Below are 16,035 nucleotides of genomic sequence, written 5' to 3' on the forward strand. Positions count from 1 at the left end.
CTACATCACAAAAAGCTGTGATTGTGTTGTTCTGAGAGCTTGATAATAAAATCCCTTGACCTGGCTAATTTTTCACATATCTTACTATTCTTAAGGCAACTTCCATGTGTGATCTTTTAGGTTGTTGACGAAATTGGCTAAGAGTTTGTACTCCAAATGCTAGGTCTGGTCTTGTTACAGTCAAGTATAGTAGTTTTCCTATTAGTTTTTGATAGGAAGTTTGATCAACTAACCTGTCTTTTTTTTTCTGAGCCTTCTGCCTTACCAATGTGATCATCATTTTGTTTAGAGGTTAATTTGATGTTGACATCAATTGGAGTTATTGCTGGTTTGGCTGTAGTTAATCCAGCATCTGAAATTAATTCCAAAGCATATTTTCTCTGATGCATAGTTATTCCTTGATTGGACCTAGCAAACTCAATTCCTAAGAAGTATTTTAGTTCCCCCATATCTTTCATTTTGAATGCATTGTGCGGTAGGTTCTTTGTTTCCTCAATCAAATACAGATTGTCACATGTGATTAACATATCATCTACATATACTAGGATTATGGTAGCACCTTCAGTTGTTTTCCTAATGAATAGAGAGTGATCGTGCTGGCTTGTTTGAATTTGAACCTCAGCAATGCTTCACACAATTTTGCATTCCATTGTCTAGGTGCTTGTTTGAGCCCATACAGGGGTTTAACAAGTCTACTCACATTGTTCTCCCATGACTTTTAAATCCCTGTGGTAGATCCATATAAATCTCATCAAATAAATCACCCTGCAGAAAAGCATTATATACATCCATTTGATGTATATGCCACTTTCTTGAAGCTGCTAAGGCAAGAATAGTTCTTACTGTGACCATTTTCACCACTGGTGAAAATGTTTCTAGATAATCAATACCTTCTTTTTTACTATAGCCTTTGGCTACTAATCTAGCTTTGAACTTTTCAATTTCTCCTGAAGCTTTGTATTTGATTTTGTAAATCCATTTGCATCCTATAGGCTTTTTTCCTTCTGGCTAGAGTTACAATATCCCATGTATGATTATTCTCAGGAGCTTTTATCTCTTCATTCATTGCTTGTATCCATCTAGGATCCAAAATAGCTTCAAAATAGTTAGTTGGTTCAGTAACTGATTGAGTTGTAGCTAAATATGACTGATATTTAGAGGAGAGATGCTCATAGCTAATATACTTGTTTAGAGCATATGGTACATTTTGATGGATATTGAGGGGGAAAAAATCCTTCATCCATACTGGAGGATGTTTGTCTTTGCAGGATTTCCTAACTTCAGGCAAAGGCTGATTTTGTATTTTAGTAGTGTCAGATGGCATTTGTGATGTACTAGTATCAGAATAAGTAGGCTATGAGTAGAAGTCTATGTCTGCATGTTCTGTAACTGCATCTGTATAGTTTTCTTCTGTGTTGTGTTGCATACCTGTTTCACTATGTTCTGTGTTGCTATCTTCATTAGTATTTGTAGCTGTTGTTCTATTCTGATATAGTATTGTAGAATCATGTAGTTGTATTCCCAAACTTGGTGTTGTATCAATAAATATTTGTTGACACTTGTTATCTTTCTTTATGAAAGGAAATACATCTTCTCTAAATATGACATTTCTGCTTATGAAGAATGTCTTAGTAGTAGGATCATATAAAATGTATCCTTTTTGGACTTCTAAGTACCCCATGTGTATAGAAAACTTTGCTCTAGGAATTGGCTTATCATGTTCTTGTACAATTTTAGCAAAGCACAGACATCCTAGTATTCTAAGATGCAAGAGAGAAGGCTTCCTTTTATGTAGCCTTTCAAAAGGAGATATGTTGTCAATGACAACACTGGGCATTCTGTTTATTATATGGACAATAGCTAATATACAATGACTCTAGAATTTAATTGGTATTTGAGCTTGAAATCTGATAGCTATTATGACTTCTGATATGTGTCTGTGTTTCCTCTCAGCTACCCCATTCTGCTGAGGGGTGTATACACATGTTCTTTGATGTATAACTCCCAAATCTTTGAATAGTTGTTCACACACAAAATTCACAAATTCTGAACCATTATCAGTTCTTATTGTCTTCACTGTTACATCAAATTGAGTTCTGACATATTTGAAGAAATGTTGAATTGAAACACATGCATCAGACTTTTGCTTTAGTAAAAATACCCAAGTCATTCTTGAAAAATCATCTACAATAGTCAAAAAATACTTGTTTCCATCCAATGTAGCAACTCTATAAGGTCCCCACAAGTCTACATGTATTAGATCAAAACATCTACTACTCTGAATACTACTTGTAGAAAATGGTAATCTAGTCTGTTTGGCATAAGGACATACTGTGCATTTGTTTATTCTATTCTTAATAGTATCACTATCTACAGATAGTATTTTCCTAAGAATCAGAGTAGACACATGACCACATCTTATGTGCCAGAGTACCACATCTGATTATTTAACCTCAGTTGCCTCATTTCCTCTTGCAATTAGAGCAATCATTCTGTTCCTTTCAGCTGTATTAGTGTATAAAAGGTATAAGCCACCATCTTCTTTACCAAATCTCCTTCACCTTCCCAGTGAAGAGTTCCTGAAATACACAAAAATCAGGAAAGAATGTTGTTGAGCATTGCAACTCTTTGGTTAGCTTAGACACTGATAATAGATTGTACTTGAATTGAGGAACATAAAACACATTTGTTATTGTGCTATTTTCTAATATAGAACTTGCTCTTGTATGAGTAACAGTTGTAATATCACCATTTGGTAACAATACTTTCTTTGGATTGTTTGTTTCAATTACTGTTTTCTCATCTAGTAAGGTTTTGTCAGACACCATATGGTTTATTACTCCTGTATCTATAATCCACCAACTAAGGCAATTAGAAACTAATAGAGTTGTATCAATACCTGCCACATTAGCTGCTGAAGTCGAACTTGACACATTGGTTTTATTCAACATTTGCAGAATCTGTTCATACTGTGTTTTTGTGAGAACATAGTTCTCAAGACATGTATTCTCTATATTTAGATTAGAGCCTTGAGTTTGAGTACTACTTTCATTTTTCACCTGATCCTGCACATTTGTATTCTGCCCATAATTCAATACAGGTGGTTGCTGATCATTAGAGTGATCAGTCTTTGTCATTAGATTCCCATTGTAGGCTGTATTTGTACCAGCATTTCCTTTTCTTTTGTTCTTAAAATCTGCAGGATATCCCACAATCTTATAGCAATTTTCTTTACTATGTCCCTTCATTTTGCAAAAATCACAGCACATTATAATTCCTTCTAAATCTCTGATTCTGATTTCCTCCAGCTTTCGAGTACATAGCAATCTCATAGTTTCCTACCTGACTTGCAGGATTAGACCCCAAAATTTCTGAGGCTGCAGCAACCGAATTTTGTCTTTCATCACTTACAATTAATGCATAAGCTTGATTGCCGGTAGGAATGGGACTTCTCATCAAGATTTGGATCCTTGCTTGAGAATATGAATCATTTAACCCCATCAAGAATTGATATAACTTCAACTTCTGCAAATACACCACAAATTCTCTTGATTTTGGGCAGTCACAGCTAGGTGCTGGCACTAAAGCCTCAAATTCTTCCCACAAGTCCTTCAACCTTGAAAAATAGACCGATACAGAAACTGTGCCTTGTGACAATGTTGCAATTTCCTTATGTAGATTGTAGGTTCTTGACCCATCAACTTTGTTGTATCTTTCTGAAAGATCATCCTAAACTAATTGAGCACTTAATGCGTACATATTCCTCCAAGCAGTCCTTTTGCCACTTAATTCATAATCCAAGACAACACAATCGCATTGACTCTTTCCCAATGATTCCGCATCGATTCTGGAAAGTTTTCTTTCTTGCATGTATATCGACCATACCCAACTTGTTTCTACTTAGCAGGGCTACTTGCATGGACCTAAACCAGATGGAATAATTCTCAATCCCAGTCAATTGAAACAAAATTATTTTAATACCACTTACATCTGCAGGAGATACAAAAAAGTGGATGATTATAGTCAATCCCAGTTGCTTGATTCCTAACATTTTGATTCAATTGATCACCATCAATTTGAACTCCTGGTGTCTGACCCAATTGCTCATTTGGAATCGCCATTTTCTTGCAGATTCAAGTACTCAAGAACTTGCTAATTGCAACTCTTCACAGAAAAAAAAACAGAAATGACAGAGATGGAGTAGAGTCTGGAAATAGGATCGAATTGAAGTTAAGTTTTTGAGCTTCTATGCTTTGATACCATGATATAATTCGTGTATAGATTCGGATGAGATGAAGATGATAGAATGAAGAAGACAACTCTAATAGAGAAGGAAGAGGAGAAAACAAAATTAGCTAAGAAAGTATATTTTCTGTTATTCCATAAATGAGTAGTATACATGTATTTATATTATCTATATATGTGTGTATTTGTAACTAATTAACTAATCATCCTAACAACTATTAAGACGTTAATAACTGAATAAGCTGAAAAGACTATTCTACCCTTATATCATTTAACATTAAACAGTCTTTGGTTGGTCATATAAGAAAAAATAATCTTTGTATAAGTTAATACAATATTTGGTTGATCTTACCAAACTCCGAATATGTGATACCCTTATAAGTTATGCATGAAATTTGTTATTTTATGCGGGACGAGTGTGAAATATGACTATACGTATATTATTAATACATGGATAAAAATAACTAAAAGCAAAGAAAATCGTTAAAGTAAGCATTCATTGGCATTTCATGTATTATTATTTATTGTATAACGATACATAGTAAATTATTAATTACTGTATAAACAATAGTCCCCGTACCAAACCATCCCTGAATATTTCGGAGCTCTAATTAAGTACCATACAACAACAACAATAATTCAGTATAATTTCACTAGTGGGGTCTGGGGAGGGTAGTGTGTACGCAGACCTTATTCCTACCCTGGGATAGAGATGTTGTTTCCAAATAGACCCCCAGCATCCTTCCCTCCAAAAACTCCCCACCTTGCTCTTGGGGTGACTCGAACTTACGACCTCTTAGTTGGAAGTGGAGATTGGTTAATTAAGTACCATAATGAGATGAAAGTTAGCTGAGTATCACAAGTCACACTAACGTTTTTCCGCCGCACAACTAAAAATGAAAATAAGCAAGAAATGTTTCAACCGGGATTTATTTGCTATTGGAGTTTGTAATACGCAATGTCAATTGTAATCTCTAGACCGAGTCAACTTGGTAATTAATATTCATTTGAATTTGAATAAGAAAAAAAAACAAGCAAAAGTGTCAGTATGTGGAATGAAATTAGGCAATTCAAGGGTTGGATTCTGAAACCATATTGGTCCATAGAATTGGTTCACACAGGATTGGTGCTGCACCTTTCCTGGAAGGGCAACGCCACCGGCCGCCGTTTTGATTTGACAGTGGTGCGTGAACCGTCAAAACGCGTGGGAAAATATACCCATCTCTGCTGGCTTCCAGCTCAAACTATTCCGCCTTCCTCAGTTCTGATTCTTTTATTCTTTCCAATTGACATTTTCCCTACCGATTATTTTAAGGATTCAAACTACTAGGAGTATAATTTATGTAACTTTCATACCATTAGAAATAAATATGTATATATACTCAATTTCAACTATGTCAAACAACATACCACTCAAATTCTACAAGTACGGTCCGAGAAAGGTAGAGTCATGCATACTTCACCCTTATCTTGTGAAGATAAGAAACTATTTTCGATAAATCATCGGCACAAGAAAAACGAAATTTTTTATTACTCTATTTGATTTAATATGACAGTATCTACTTATTTGTGTGGTAAGAAAAAGAACAATACATTGATCGTTTATATATTCAGAAATGATTTAATTTAATTTTTTTATTTTATGTACAATTACATGATTTTATAACCACAAAAAATCTCATGACAAGTTTATAACCACAAATGAAAATACTTTTATTTCTTGAATTTGTATCTAAATCAAATATTATCACAAAGTGAAATAACAGAGTATTTAAAATTTTATAAAATGTGGAGTAATATTTAAATATAAAACTAGATGTTTTTTTAGCAAGATAATTAGATGTGAAAGTGAAGGGCGTTTTGGACAATTGATCCGCAACTGACGAATACTTTGTTCGCTTTACGTGTGGAGGCATGTCGTTGATCCCTCCACATCAGTGCTGAAAACGTGAAAAAGTAGGAATATTTATTTTAAGTTTTTCCTCAAAGTTCCCTTATTAAAGACTCCTCACTCCGCCTATAGATCTTAGATCTGCTACCACTATATAAAGGAGGTCCCCCGCCCTCTTCTCTTTCAGATCCATCTCCTTCTCGTAAATTCATCATATCTGCGATCTCAACAGGTACGAATTTGCGGAATTGCCTTTCTTATTTTCACCTATATTTACACGGTTCCTTGTGTCACATCGAATGCATTTATGATTCAGCTTTGCTATATTTTATTCGATTTCATAGATCAAAAAGTGTGAATTTTGTGGTGTATTTAAGGTTAATTTGAGGGAAAAAGCTGTAGTTTTCTTCTTTTCCGATTTAATTATGAAAATGCTAGAGTTTGATTAGATCTAGTGGTTGCTCAGATCATTCATTGATGGATCTGAAATATGAATATTAATAGACGATCTGAGTGCCTTTGTTTTAGATCTGGTCAAGATCATGCCTGCTAATTCTCATTGCCTTTGGCATTTATTAATTTCTGTGTCGAATTAGTGAAATTCGCTCTATTTTCAGTTGTTTTATATCCCCTATGTTCCAAAATGAATGACACTCTTTTCTTTTTCGGAAAGAATGATACTTTTCTAAATTTTGATATAATTTAACTTGAATTTCCCTTTAAAATCTTAATGACAAGCTTTTATAGTTACACAAATATAATGTTTAAGATCACAAGTTTCAAAAGTTTGATGTACCCAAATATTATGGCATATTTAAGACCTCAAGTTTCAAAGGTTTCTTATCTTTCTTAAATTTTCTGCCCTGTCAAATGAAGCTATATAATGGAGGGAGTATAATATATCAGGTTGAATGCCGGAATTGCATGTTAGCAGTAGTGTATGCGATAGATAGTTTGAATTAATGTCATCCTTTAAGTGTTGTTTATTTTGACTTGATTTTTACGGTGTTACTCTAAACCAACTCTAGATTTTCGTCTTTTCTGTGTTACTGTAATCCTTGTGCGTCTCCAGTTTCGATTGTATCCTTGTCTTAGCAGCATATCCTTCTTATGCATTCTCAGCTTGTTTCCTCTGCAATAAGAAATGTATAAAACAGTAGTCTTTTATGTTACATGTTACATTTGAGAGTTAAAAATCTGGTGGTAAGTATAGGGCAGACAGTGTGCTCGTGGTGTGTGTTCCAATCATTATTTTCATTACGAATATCATGACAGGACCTAAAATTATTAGCTGAAGAAGTTAAATGTTATAAACATGTTTAAGCTTTTAGTTTATTGGTTATGCATGTTCTCTATTGTGCTCCTTATTGTGTTCCTTACATTATGGATTTTGCTTTGCCGTGAGAAGTTTAGCCTCAGAAATGCGAACTTTTGTCTGTTGTAGAATTAATAAAGAAGAAAGGAAAATGGTGAAGATTTGCTGCATAGGAGCTGGATATGTTGGTGGCCCCACCATGGCCGTCATTGCACTCAAATGCCCTAACATTGAAGTGGCCGTTGTTGATATCTCTGTGCCTCGCATCACTGCCTGGAATAGTGACCAGCTCCCCATCTATGAGCCAGGCCTTGACGATGTAGTTAAGCAGTGCCGAGGCAAGAACCTCTTTTTCAGCACAGATGTGGAGAAACATGTACGTGAGGCTGATATAGTTTTTGTTTCTGTCAACACCCCTACCAAGACCAGGGGTCTTGGAGCAGGCAAGGCTGCAGACCTTACGTACTGGGAGAGTGCAGCCCGTATGATTGCCGATGTCTCGAAATCTGACAAAATTGTTGTTGAGAAATCAACTGTTCCAGTCAAAACTGCTGAGGCAATTGAAAAAATTTTGACCCACAACAGCAAGGGAATTAACTTCCAGATCCTCTCAAACCCTGAATTTCTTGCAGAGGGTACCGCAATTGAAGACCTCTTTAAACCTGACAGGGTCCTAATTGGAGGCCGGGAAACTCCAGGAGGCCAGAAGGCTATCCAGACATTGAAGGATGTTTATGCTCATTGGGTTCCTGAAGACTGTATTATTACCACCAACTTGTGGTCCGCTGAGCTCTCAAAGTTGGCTGCCAATGCATTCTTGGCACAAAGAATCTCTTCTGTGAATGCCATGTCAGCTCTATGCGAGGCTACTGGAGCGAATGTTTCACAGGTGTCATATGCTGTTGGTAAGGACTCAAGGATTGGTCCCAAGTTCCTCAACGCTAGTGTTGGTTTTGGTGGATCTTGCTTCCAGAAGGATATTCTGAACCTGGTTTACATTTGTGAGTGCAATGGTCTGCCTGAGGTTGCTGAATACTGGAAACAAGTTATCAAGATCAATGACTATCAGAAGAATCGTTTTGTCAACCGCGTTGTAGCCTCTATGTTCAACACAGTCTCAAACAAGAAAGTTGCAATCCTAGGTTTTGCTTTCAAGAAAGACACTGGTGATACCCGAGAGACCCCTGCTATTGATGTATGCAAGGGACTGTTGGGGGATAAGGCTAGGTTGAGCATATATGATCCTCAGGTGCAAGAGGACCAAATCCAGAGAGACCTCTCGATGAACAAGTTTGACTGGGATCATCCCCTTCACCTCCAGCCAATGAGTCCCACAACCAAGAAACTAGTCAGTGTTACTTGGGATGCCTACGAGGCAACAAAGGATGCCCATGCTGTCTGCATTCTCACAGAGTGGGACGAGTTCAAGACCCTTGATTACCAGAGGATATATGAAAACATGCAAAAACCCGCTTTCATTTTTGATGGCAGGAATGTTGTGAACGTTGACAAGCTAAGAGAGATTGGCTTTATTGTCTACTCAATTGGTAAGCCGCTCGATGCCTGGCTTAAGGACATGCCTGCTGTCGCTTAGGAGCATTACTTTGTTCGAACTGCTTGTTTTGGTATTAACGATATTAGTTATCAGCGAGTCAGCTGGGATTCTTTACTATTTTTTTTACCACTTCAATTTCTGCTTCATTTTGTCCCTTGTAGTCATAAAACCATCATTGATATGAGTCGTATGTAAGATGTTCTTATGTTTTTTTTTGTATTGATGAAACTTACTTTTTATCATTTACTTGTCCTGTCGGAGGATTTATTTGTTCGATTATAAAGGGTACTTAAGTTTTGGACCAGATTCTGTTTTTTCTCTAAAGCAAATTTGTATTATTACAGAAACATTTTTGTTTAAACAAATCAGCTCCCCACCATAAGAAAAAGAAAATGAATGTACAGGGAAGTAAAAGACTTAAAAAAAGTTAATGAAATGAAAGATCGATGTAGCCATATTCCATCAAACCTCATCTGTCCTGCATGTTGATCAGCATCATTTCCTGGTTAGTACAAGATTCAGTACTACAGACTGGCTTTAGTATTCCGACTTGAAATGACACTCTTGCAATCAACATGAATCCAACCAAGAGGGGTTTCTCCGATGGTAAGTAACCTCCAGTTCCAACCAAGAGGTTGTGAGTTCGAGTCACCCCAAGAGCAAGGTGGGGAGTTCTTGGAGGGAAGGAAGCCGAGTTTCTATTGGAAACATTGTTTGTTGTACTTATAACTTATACCTGGATAAAGCACCAAAAGGATAAAACTACTTTAGGCGTGAGAACTCATTACCTTTTAGTTTTAAAAAATAAATAGTTACTAATTTTAAATTATATCTTGTATTTTCAATTTTAGTGCACTGCACCAAACCTGCACCCAACAAAAAATAATTTATATGCTATTAATCCCTTTATAATTAATCCCTACATAACTAAGACTTAAAATCTTGAATTTGTCTCAATCTAGAAAATGTAAGAATTCTTCTTAAGACCTAAATATGCCTCTGGAAATAAGAAGATGAAGCTCGTCTGGTTTGCTGTTTTGAAGTTTGTTTGACCAAAAAGTGTTAAACTAATTAATAAGGAAATAGAGAGTGAATCCTAGTTAAACATAATAAATTCTAGATCTAAAATTGGAAAATATCAGTGGGATGAGATCGTGTTCAAGAATAATAAATATCGAGTATATGACCAATGATTGTCAATGAATGTAGTAATAGATGCATACAATAAATGTAGATAATGACAATGAACGCAATAAGAAGGAATTTTCACCCAAATGTTAGGTGACTTGGACGATTTCCTCCCTGACAACAATGTGGGGTGATAGGAAATGAAGATGGATAAGGAAACTTTGGATCTTGTGAATGAACAACGTAAATCGAACAATATAATAGTGAACAAGCTTTTGTATATTCTCCTCAGTCAACCCTTTACAAAGTGTTCTTATCAAAAGATGAAGATCCCCTTTTTGTTTTTTATCTCTTCCTATTTATAGGGGATATTCTTGAGAAATCCTAAAAAAGTACAACAAAAAGGATATTCAATGGAATATTCCTTCTTTCTATCTAACTTATCCTATCGTTATTTTCATACCCCTTTGCTCGGTTTCGGCACTAATCTTTCTTAAGACGACTTTTCGCCTTCATGCCGTGGTTGACTTAATTCTCGACCATGTCCATTTACAGCTATTAAGTCCAATCCAAATTTTGACCAATACAAAGTTGACTTGTACATTTCCTAATTTCTTGAGCCTCTTCATTTCCGCTTTTTTTTTTTAGCTGGTTCCAAGTGTGACAATTTATTACATTTAATTATAGTGAATTTAGACCAAATCCGTCGGATACGAGCTCACTCTAAATAGAGCAATAGTGATACGGGAATTTAACTAATTTAATGCGGACTTGGTTGATTGACATTTGACAGTTAATCTGAGTTATTATCTAACTTTTTTTTTTCATTAATGGACAGCATTTGCCCTTTGTTAATCCCACTTCTTTTACATTGTTGACTGGTGATAAAAAAACTCAATATTTGATCTTAGGAACTTAAACATAATATTAAATTTATTTAAGCTACCAACAAGGGCTATGGTGGAGTGGTAGGTACTCTTTAATCATTAACCAGAAGTTTTGGATTCGAGGCCCTAGGTATGGAGTCGTCTTTGGTAGGAAACGTTTTATCCCAATGCGGGTCTTCCCGGCGCGAAAACCAAAAAAAAATAAAATTATTTAAGCTGCCTAGACAGTTTAGGGGTCGTTTGGTTTGAATACGGCTTATGCTGGGTTTAGTTATCTTGGTATTATTTTTTATCCACTATTTGGTATGTTGTATTAAAAATGACAATGAGATTAGTTATCTTGGTATTGTTTTTAATCCACTGTTTGGTATATTGTATTAAAAATGACAATTGCATAATTTTTAAGGAGAAGATATAAGTTATCCCGGTACTAATTACCCCACCCCCTACAAGGTATAAGTTATCTCTATGGCTGCTTATCGGGCGGATTGTGCGGTTATTTACTCTTAACGGTTTGACTTATCAGTTATCGACTTTTAAATGTATTAATCCGTTAGTCACCCGTTAAGATATCAGGCGGATTGATATCGGTTTAGATCTTATCGGACGATTATCGGGCGGTTTATCGGCCTAATTCAATCAAAATAAAATAAAATTTAGTCTCTGTATATTTAAATAGGTGGTCGACGTACTAAGAGAGACAAAGCAGACGAGACACCGTGATGGGTAAATTATCTGTCTAGAATCTTATTTATGTTTATGCACCAGGGCTAGGTATATATCGGGTAAAACCGATAACCCGAACCGTCAATTTTTTATTGGGTTATCGATATCAGGTTATTGGGTTAACGGTTCGGTAACGGTTTAAAATTTTTTTGCTATTGGGTTATCGGTTTGGGCCTCGGTTTGCCAATTTTGTTAATGGGTTAACTGATAACCCAATAAGAATTAATAAAATTACGACTTTATCCTTAAGTATATATAAATGCTAGGGTTTCAGTTCATTCTCTCCTATTCTTTCTCAACCCCACTCTTCAGTTGCTTCATCTTCATTCTTCATAGACCTTACTAGTTACTCCTAGCGTAAGTCTTTACTATGCTATATGTTAATTCTTCTCCTTTTTACTTAACTCTGGTGAATTGTCTTTTCTTTTTTGCTTAACTCTTGATTGAGTTATCTTATCGGGTAAACCGATAACCGAACCGATAATGATCGATAACCAATTAACCGATACCCGATAACCGATATCTTATCGGTCGGTTATTGGTTTATCAAATTTGTAAACCGATAACCGATATGCTAAACCGATAATATTCATAACCAAATCGAACCGACCGATGCCCACCCCTATTATGCACATTGGCCTTAGTCCATGTGAAAGATTTTCAATTGGCCGTTGTTAAAATAAATGTTCGTCATGCTTAGAATTCTAGGATGCTTTAAAACCCAGGCAAAGTTGATGAAGAAGTGGTGTAGCTGGTGTTGTTATCTTGTTTCAGATAATAAATTACGTCTTTTGTCACAATTAGATGTATTTGGCTTTCTTTTATTCTAATTCACTTTGATAGAGTACCGGAGGAAGAAGGGTTTTTGATTATTTAATATATACTAGTAGTCGTACTCGTTCGATGCGCGGTCAATATTAAAAAAAATATTAATTAAATTAAATTATGACCAGGCTTGTTTGATCCTATTAGATCGTATTGCTTTAATAAAATTCAATTGTCATCTTGTTTGTCAATACGATATACCCAATAATGAAATTTCTATTAAATCAAACGTACTTATATAGTCAATGAATAACTTTTTTGTTCTATTTTTCTTTATTATATTAAACAATATTTAGTATTCGCTTTCTTTTTGTAATATATGAGAAGATATATAATTTATTACTATTGATTTTTTTATTTTAAATTTTATTCTGTTGTTCTTAATAATATTATCTAAATTTTAGTGAATAAAATCTATGTTAAACTAACGGGACTTATACAGGCAGCGCATCGAATAACAATTTTGTTATGTATTTCTCTTTATTATATCTTTCAATATTTAATACTATTACTTTGTTAATAGAAAGTTTCATTAGCATATTACGTTATTTAATATTTCTCTGAAGTTTTTTTTATTACTTTATTTTTGTTTTTTTATTTTTAAATAATTTTAAAACTCCAACTTAAAACTACTCCCCAATTTGAATTGGTAATTTATTATTTTTTTAATTTTGTTTTTTATATTAAAATTATATTAAAACTCCAACTTGAACTACTCCCCAATTTGAATGGGTAGTTTTTTTTCTCTTTTTTTCGTTTTTTATAGCTTTTTTATTTTAAAATAATTTAAAAACTCCAACTTGAAACTACTCCCACCCAATTTGAATGGGATGTTACTTTTTTATATATTTATATTTTCATTTTCTAATTATAGTTAATTATAAGATATCTATTTTTATTTTAAAATTATTTTAAAACTCCAACTTGAAACTACTCCCCGATTTGAATGGGTAGTTTTTCTTCTCTTTTTTTTTTTTTTGCTTTTTATTTTAAAATAATTTAAAAACTCCAACTTGAAACTACTTCCACCCAATTTGAATGGGTAGTTTTTTTTATATTTATATTTTCGTTTTTTATATAGTTAATTATAAGATATCTATATTTATTAATTCAAATAAAGTAATCAATTAATATATATATATATATATATATATATATATATATATATATATATATATATATATATATTCATATATATGGTAGTTTTATATTTTTTTATTATTTTCGTTTTTATATATATATTTAAATTCAAAAAGAATAACCAATAATTAATTATTAACTAAATAATAAATTTAGTAACTAAATAATTAATTTATATTTTCATTTTTTATTATAGTTAATTATAAGATATCTTTTTTTATTTTAATTATTTTAAAACTCCAACTTGAAACTATTCCCCGATTTGAATGGGTAGTTTTTCTTTTGTTTTTTTCCGTTTTTATAGCTTTATTTATTTTTTGCTTTTTGATTTTAAAATAATTTAAAAATTCCAACTTGAAACTACTCCCACCCCATTCTATTGTTCTGCCATTTGGCTTCATGAGGTGCTTTTGTCTTCTGCTTTTAATTATAGATAGACTATTTTTTTTTTGCTTTTTGATTTTAAAATAATTTAACAATTCCAACTTGAAACTACTCCGACCCAATTTGAATGGGTAGTTATTTATATATATATATGGTAGTTTTTTTTAATTATTTTCATTTTTTAGATATATTTAAATTAAAAAGAATAACCAATAACTAATTTAATAACTAATTATGCCATGTGTCATTCTATTGTTCTTCCATTTGGCTTCATGAGGTGCTTTTTTTCTTCTGCTTTTATATTTTTAAATAATTTTAAAACTCCAACTTAAAACTACTCCCCAATTTGAATTGCTAATTTATTATTTTTTTAATTTTGTTTTTTATATTAAAATTATATTAAAACTCCAACTTGAACTACTCCCCAATTTGAATGGATAGTTTTTTTTCTTTTTTCTTCGTTTTTTATAGCTTTTTTATTTTAAAATAATTTAAAAACTCCAACTTGAAACTACTCTCACTCAATTTGAACGGGTAGTTACTTTTTTTTATATTTATATTTTTATTTTCTAATTATAGTTAATTATAAGATATCTATTTTTATTTTAAAATTATTTTAAAACTCCAACTTGAAACTACTCCCCGAATTGAATGGGTAGTTTTTTTTTGTTTTTTTTTTATAGATTTTTTTTTTGAGTTTTTATTTTAAAATAATTTAAAAACTCCAACTTGAAACTACTTCCACCCAATTTGAATGGGTAGTTTTTTTTATATTTATATATTTGTTTTTTATATAGTTAATTATAAGATATCTATATTTATTAATTCAAATAAAGTAATCAATTAATATATATATATATATATATATATATATATATATATATATATATATATATTCATATATATGGTAGTTTTATATTTTTTTATTATTTTCATTTTTTATATATATTTAAATTCAAAAAGAATAACGTAATAGTTAATTATTAACTAAATAATAAATTTAGTAACTAAATAATTAATTTATATTTTCATTTTTTATTATAGTTAATTATAAGATATCTTTTTTTATTTTAATTATTTTAAAACTCCAACTTGAAACTATTCCCCGATTTGAATGGGTAGTTTTTCTTCTGTTTTTTTTTCATTTTTTATAGCTTTATTTTTTTTTTTGCTTTTTGATTTTAAAATTATTTAAAAATTTCAACTTGAAGCTACTCCCACCCAATTTGTATATATTTTCATTTTTATATATATTTAAATTCAAAAAGAATAACGTAATACTTAATTATTAACTAAATAATAATTTAGTAACTAAATAATTAATTTATATTTTCATTTTTTATTATAGTTAATTATAAGATATCTTTTTTTATTTTAATTATTTTAAAACTCCAACTTGAAACTATTCCCCGATTTGAATGGGTAGTTTTTCTTCTGTTTTTTTTTTTCGTTTTTTATAGCTTTATTTTTTTTTTGCTTTTTGATTTTAAAATAATTTAAAAATTCCAACTTGAAACTACTCCCACCCAATTTGAATGGGTAGTTATTTATTTATATATTTTATTTTTATTTTTTTATTATAGTTAATTATTAATATAGATATAGATAAGAAATCTATATTTATTAATTAAATTAAAGTAACCAATTAATATATATATATATATATATGGTAGTTTTTTTAATTATTTTCATTTTTTAGATATATTTAAATTAAAAAGAATAACCAATAACTAATTTAATAACTAATTATGCCATGTGTCATTCTATTGTTCTGCCATTTGGCTTCATGAGGTGCTTTTGTCTTCTGCTTTTAATTATAGATAGATATGGATAAGAATAAATTATAAATATATTCTTAACGGGTTAACAGATTATCCGTTAGGAAAATTGAACAATCCGTCCCCAAACCGATAAACCGTTAATAAAAAAATTTCAATCT

At 32.1% G+C, this 16,035-nt stretch overlaps 1 protein-coding gene across 1 annotated transcript; it reads left to right on the forward strand.

The window, feature by feature from the left end:
• The first annotated feature begins 6,176 nt into the window (after positions 1 to 6,176).
• On the forward strand, positions 6,177 to 9,310 carry LOC107771267 (UDP-glucose 6-dehydrogenase 3-like). Its single transcript, XM_016590609.2, has 2 exons — positions 6,177 to 6,368; positions 7,581 to 9,310. The coding sequence occupies exon 2, from the start codon at positions 7,603 to 7,605 to the stop codon at positions 9,043 to 9,045; it is 1,443 nt and encodes a 480-aa protein (XP_016446095.1). The 5' UTR covers positions 6,177 to 6,368; positions 7,581 to 7,602; the 3' UTR covers positions 9,046 to 9,310.
• The last annotated feature ends 6,725 nt before the right edge of the window (positions 9,311 to 16,035 follow it).

Source organism: Nicotiana tabacum, chromosome 3 (assembly GCF_000715075.1).
Source record: "Nicotiana tabacum cultivar K326 chromosome 3, ASM71507v2, whole genome shotgun sequence".
In the NCBI taxonomy this organism is placed as follows: Eukaryota; Viridiplantae; Streptophyta; class Magnoliopsida; order Solanales; family Solanaceae; genus Nicotiana; species Nicotiana tabacum.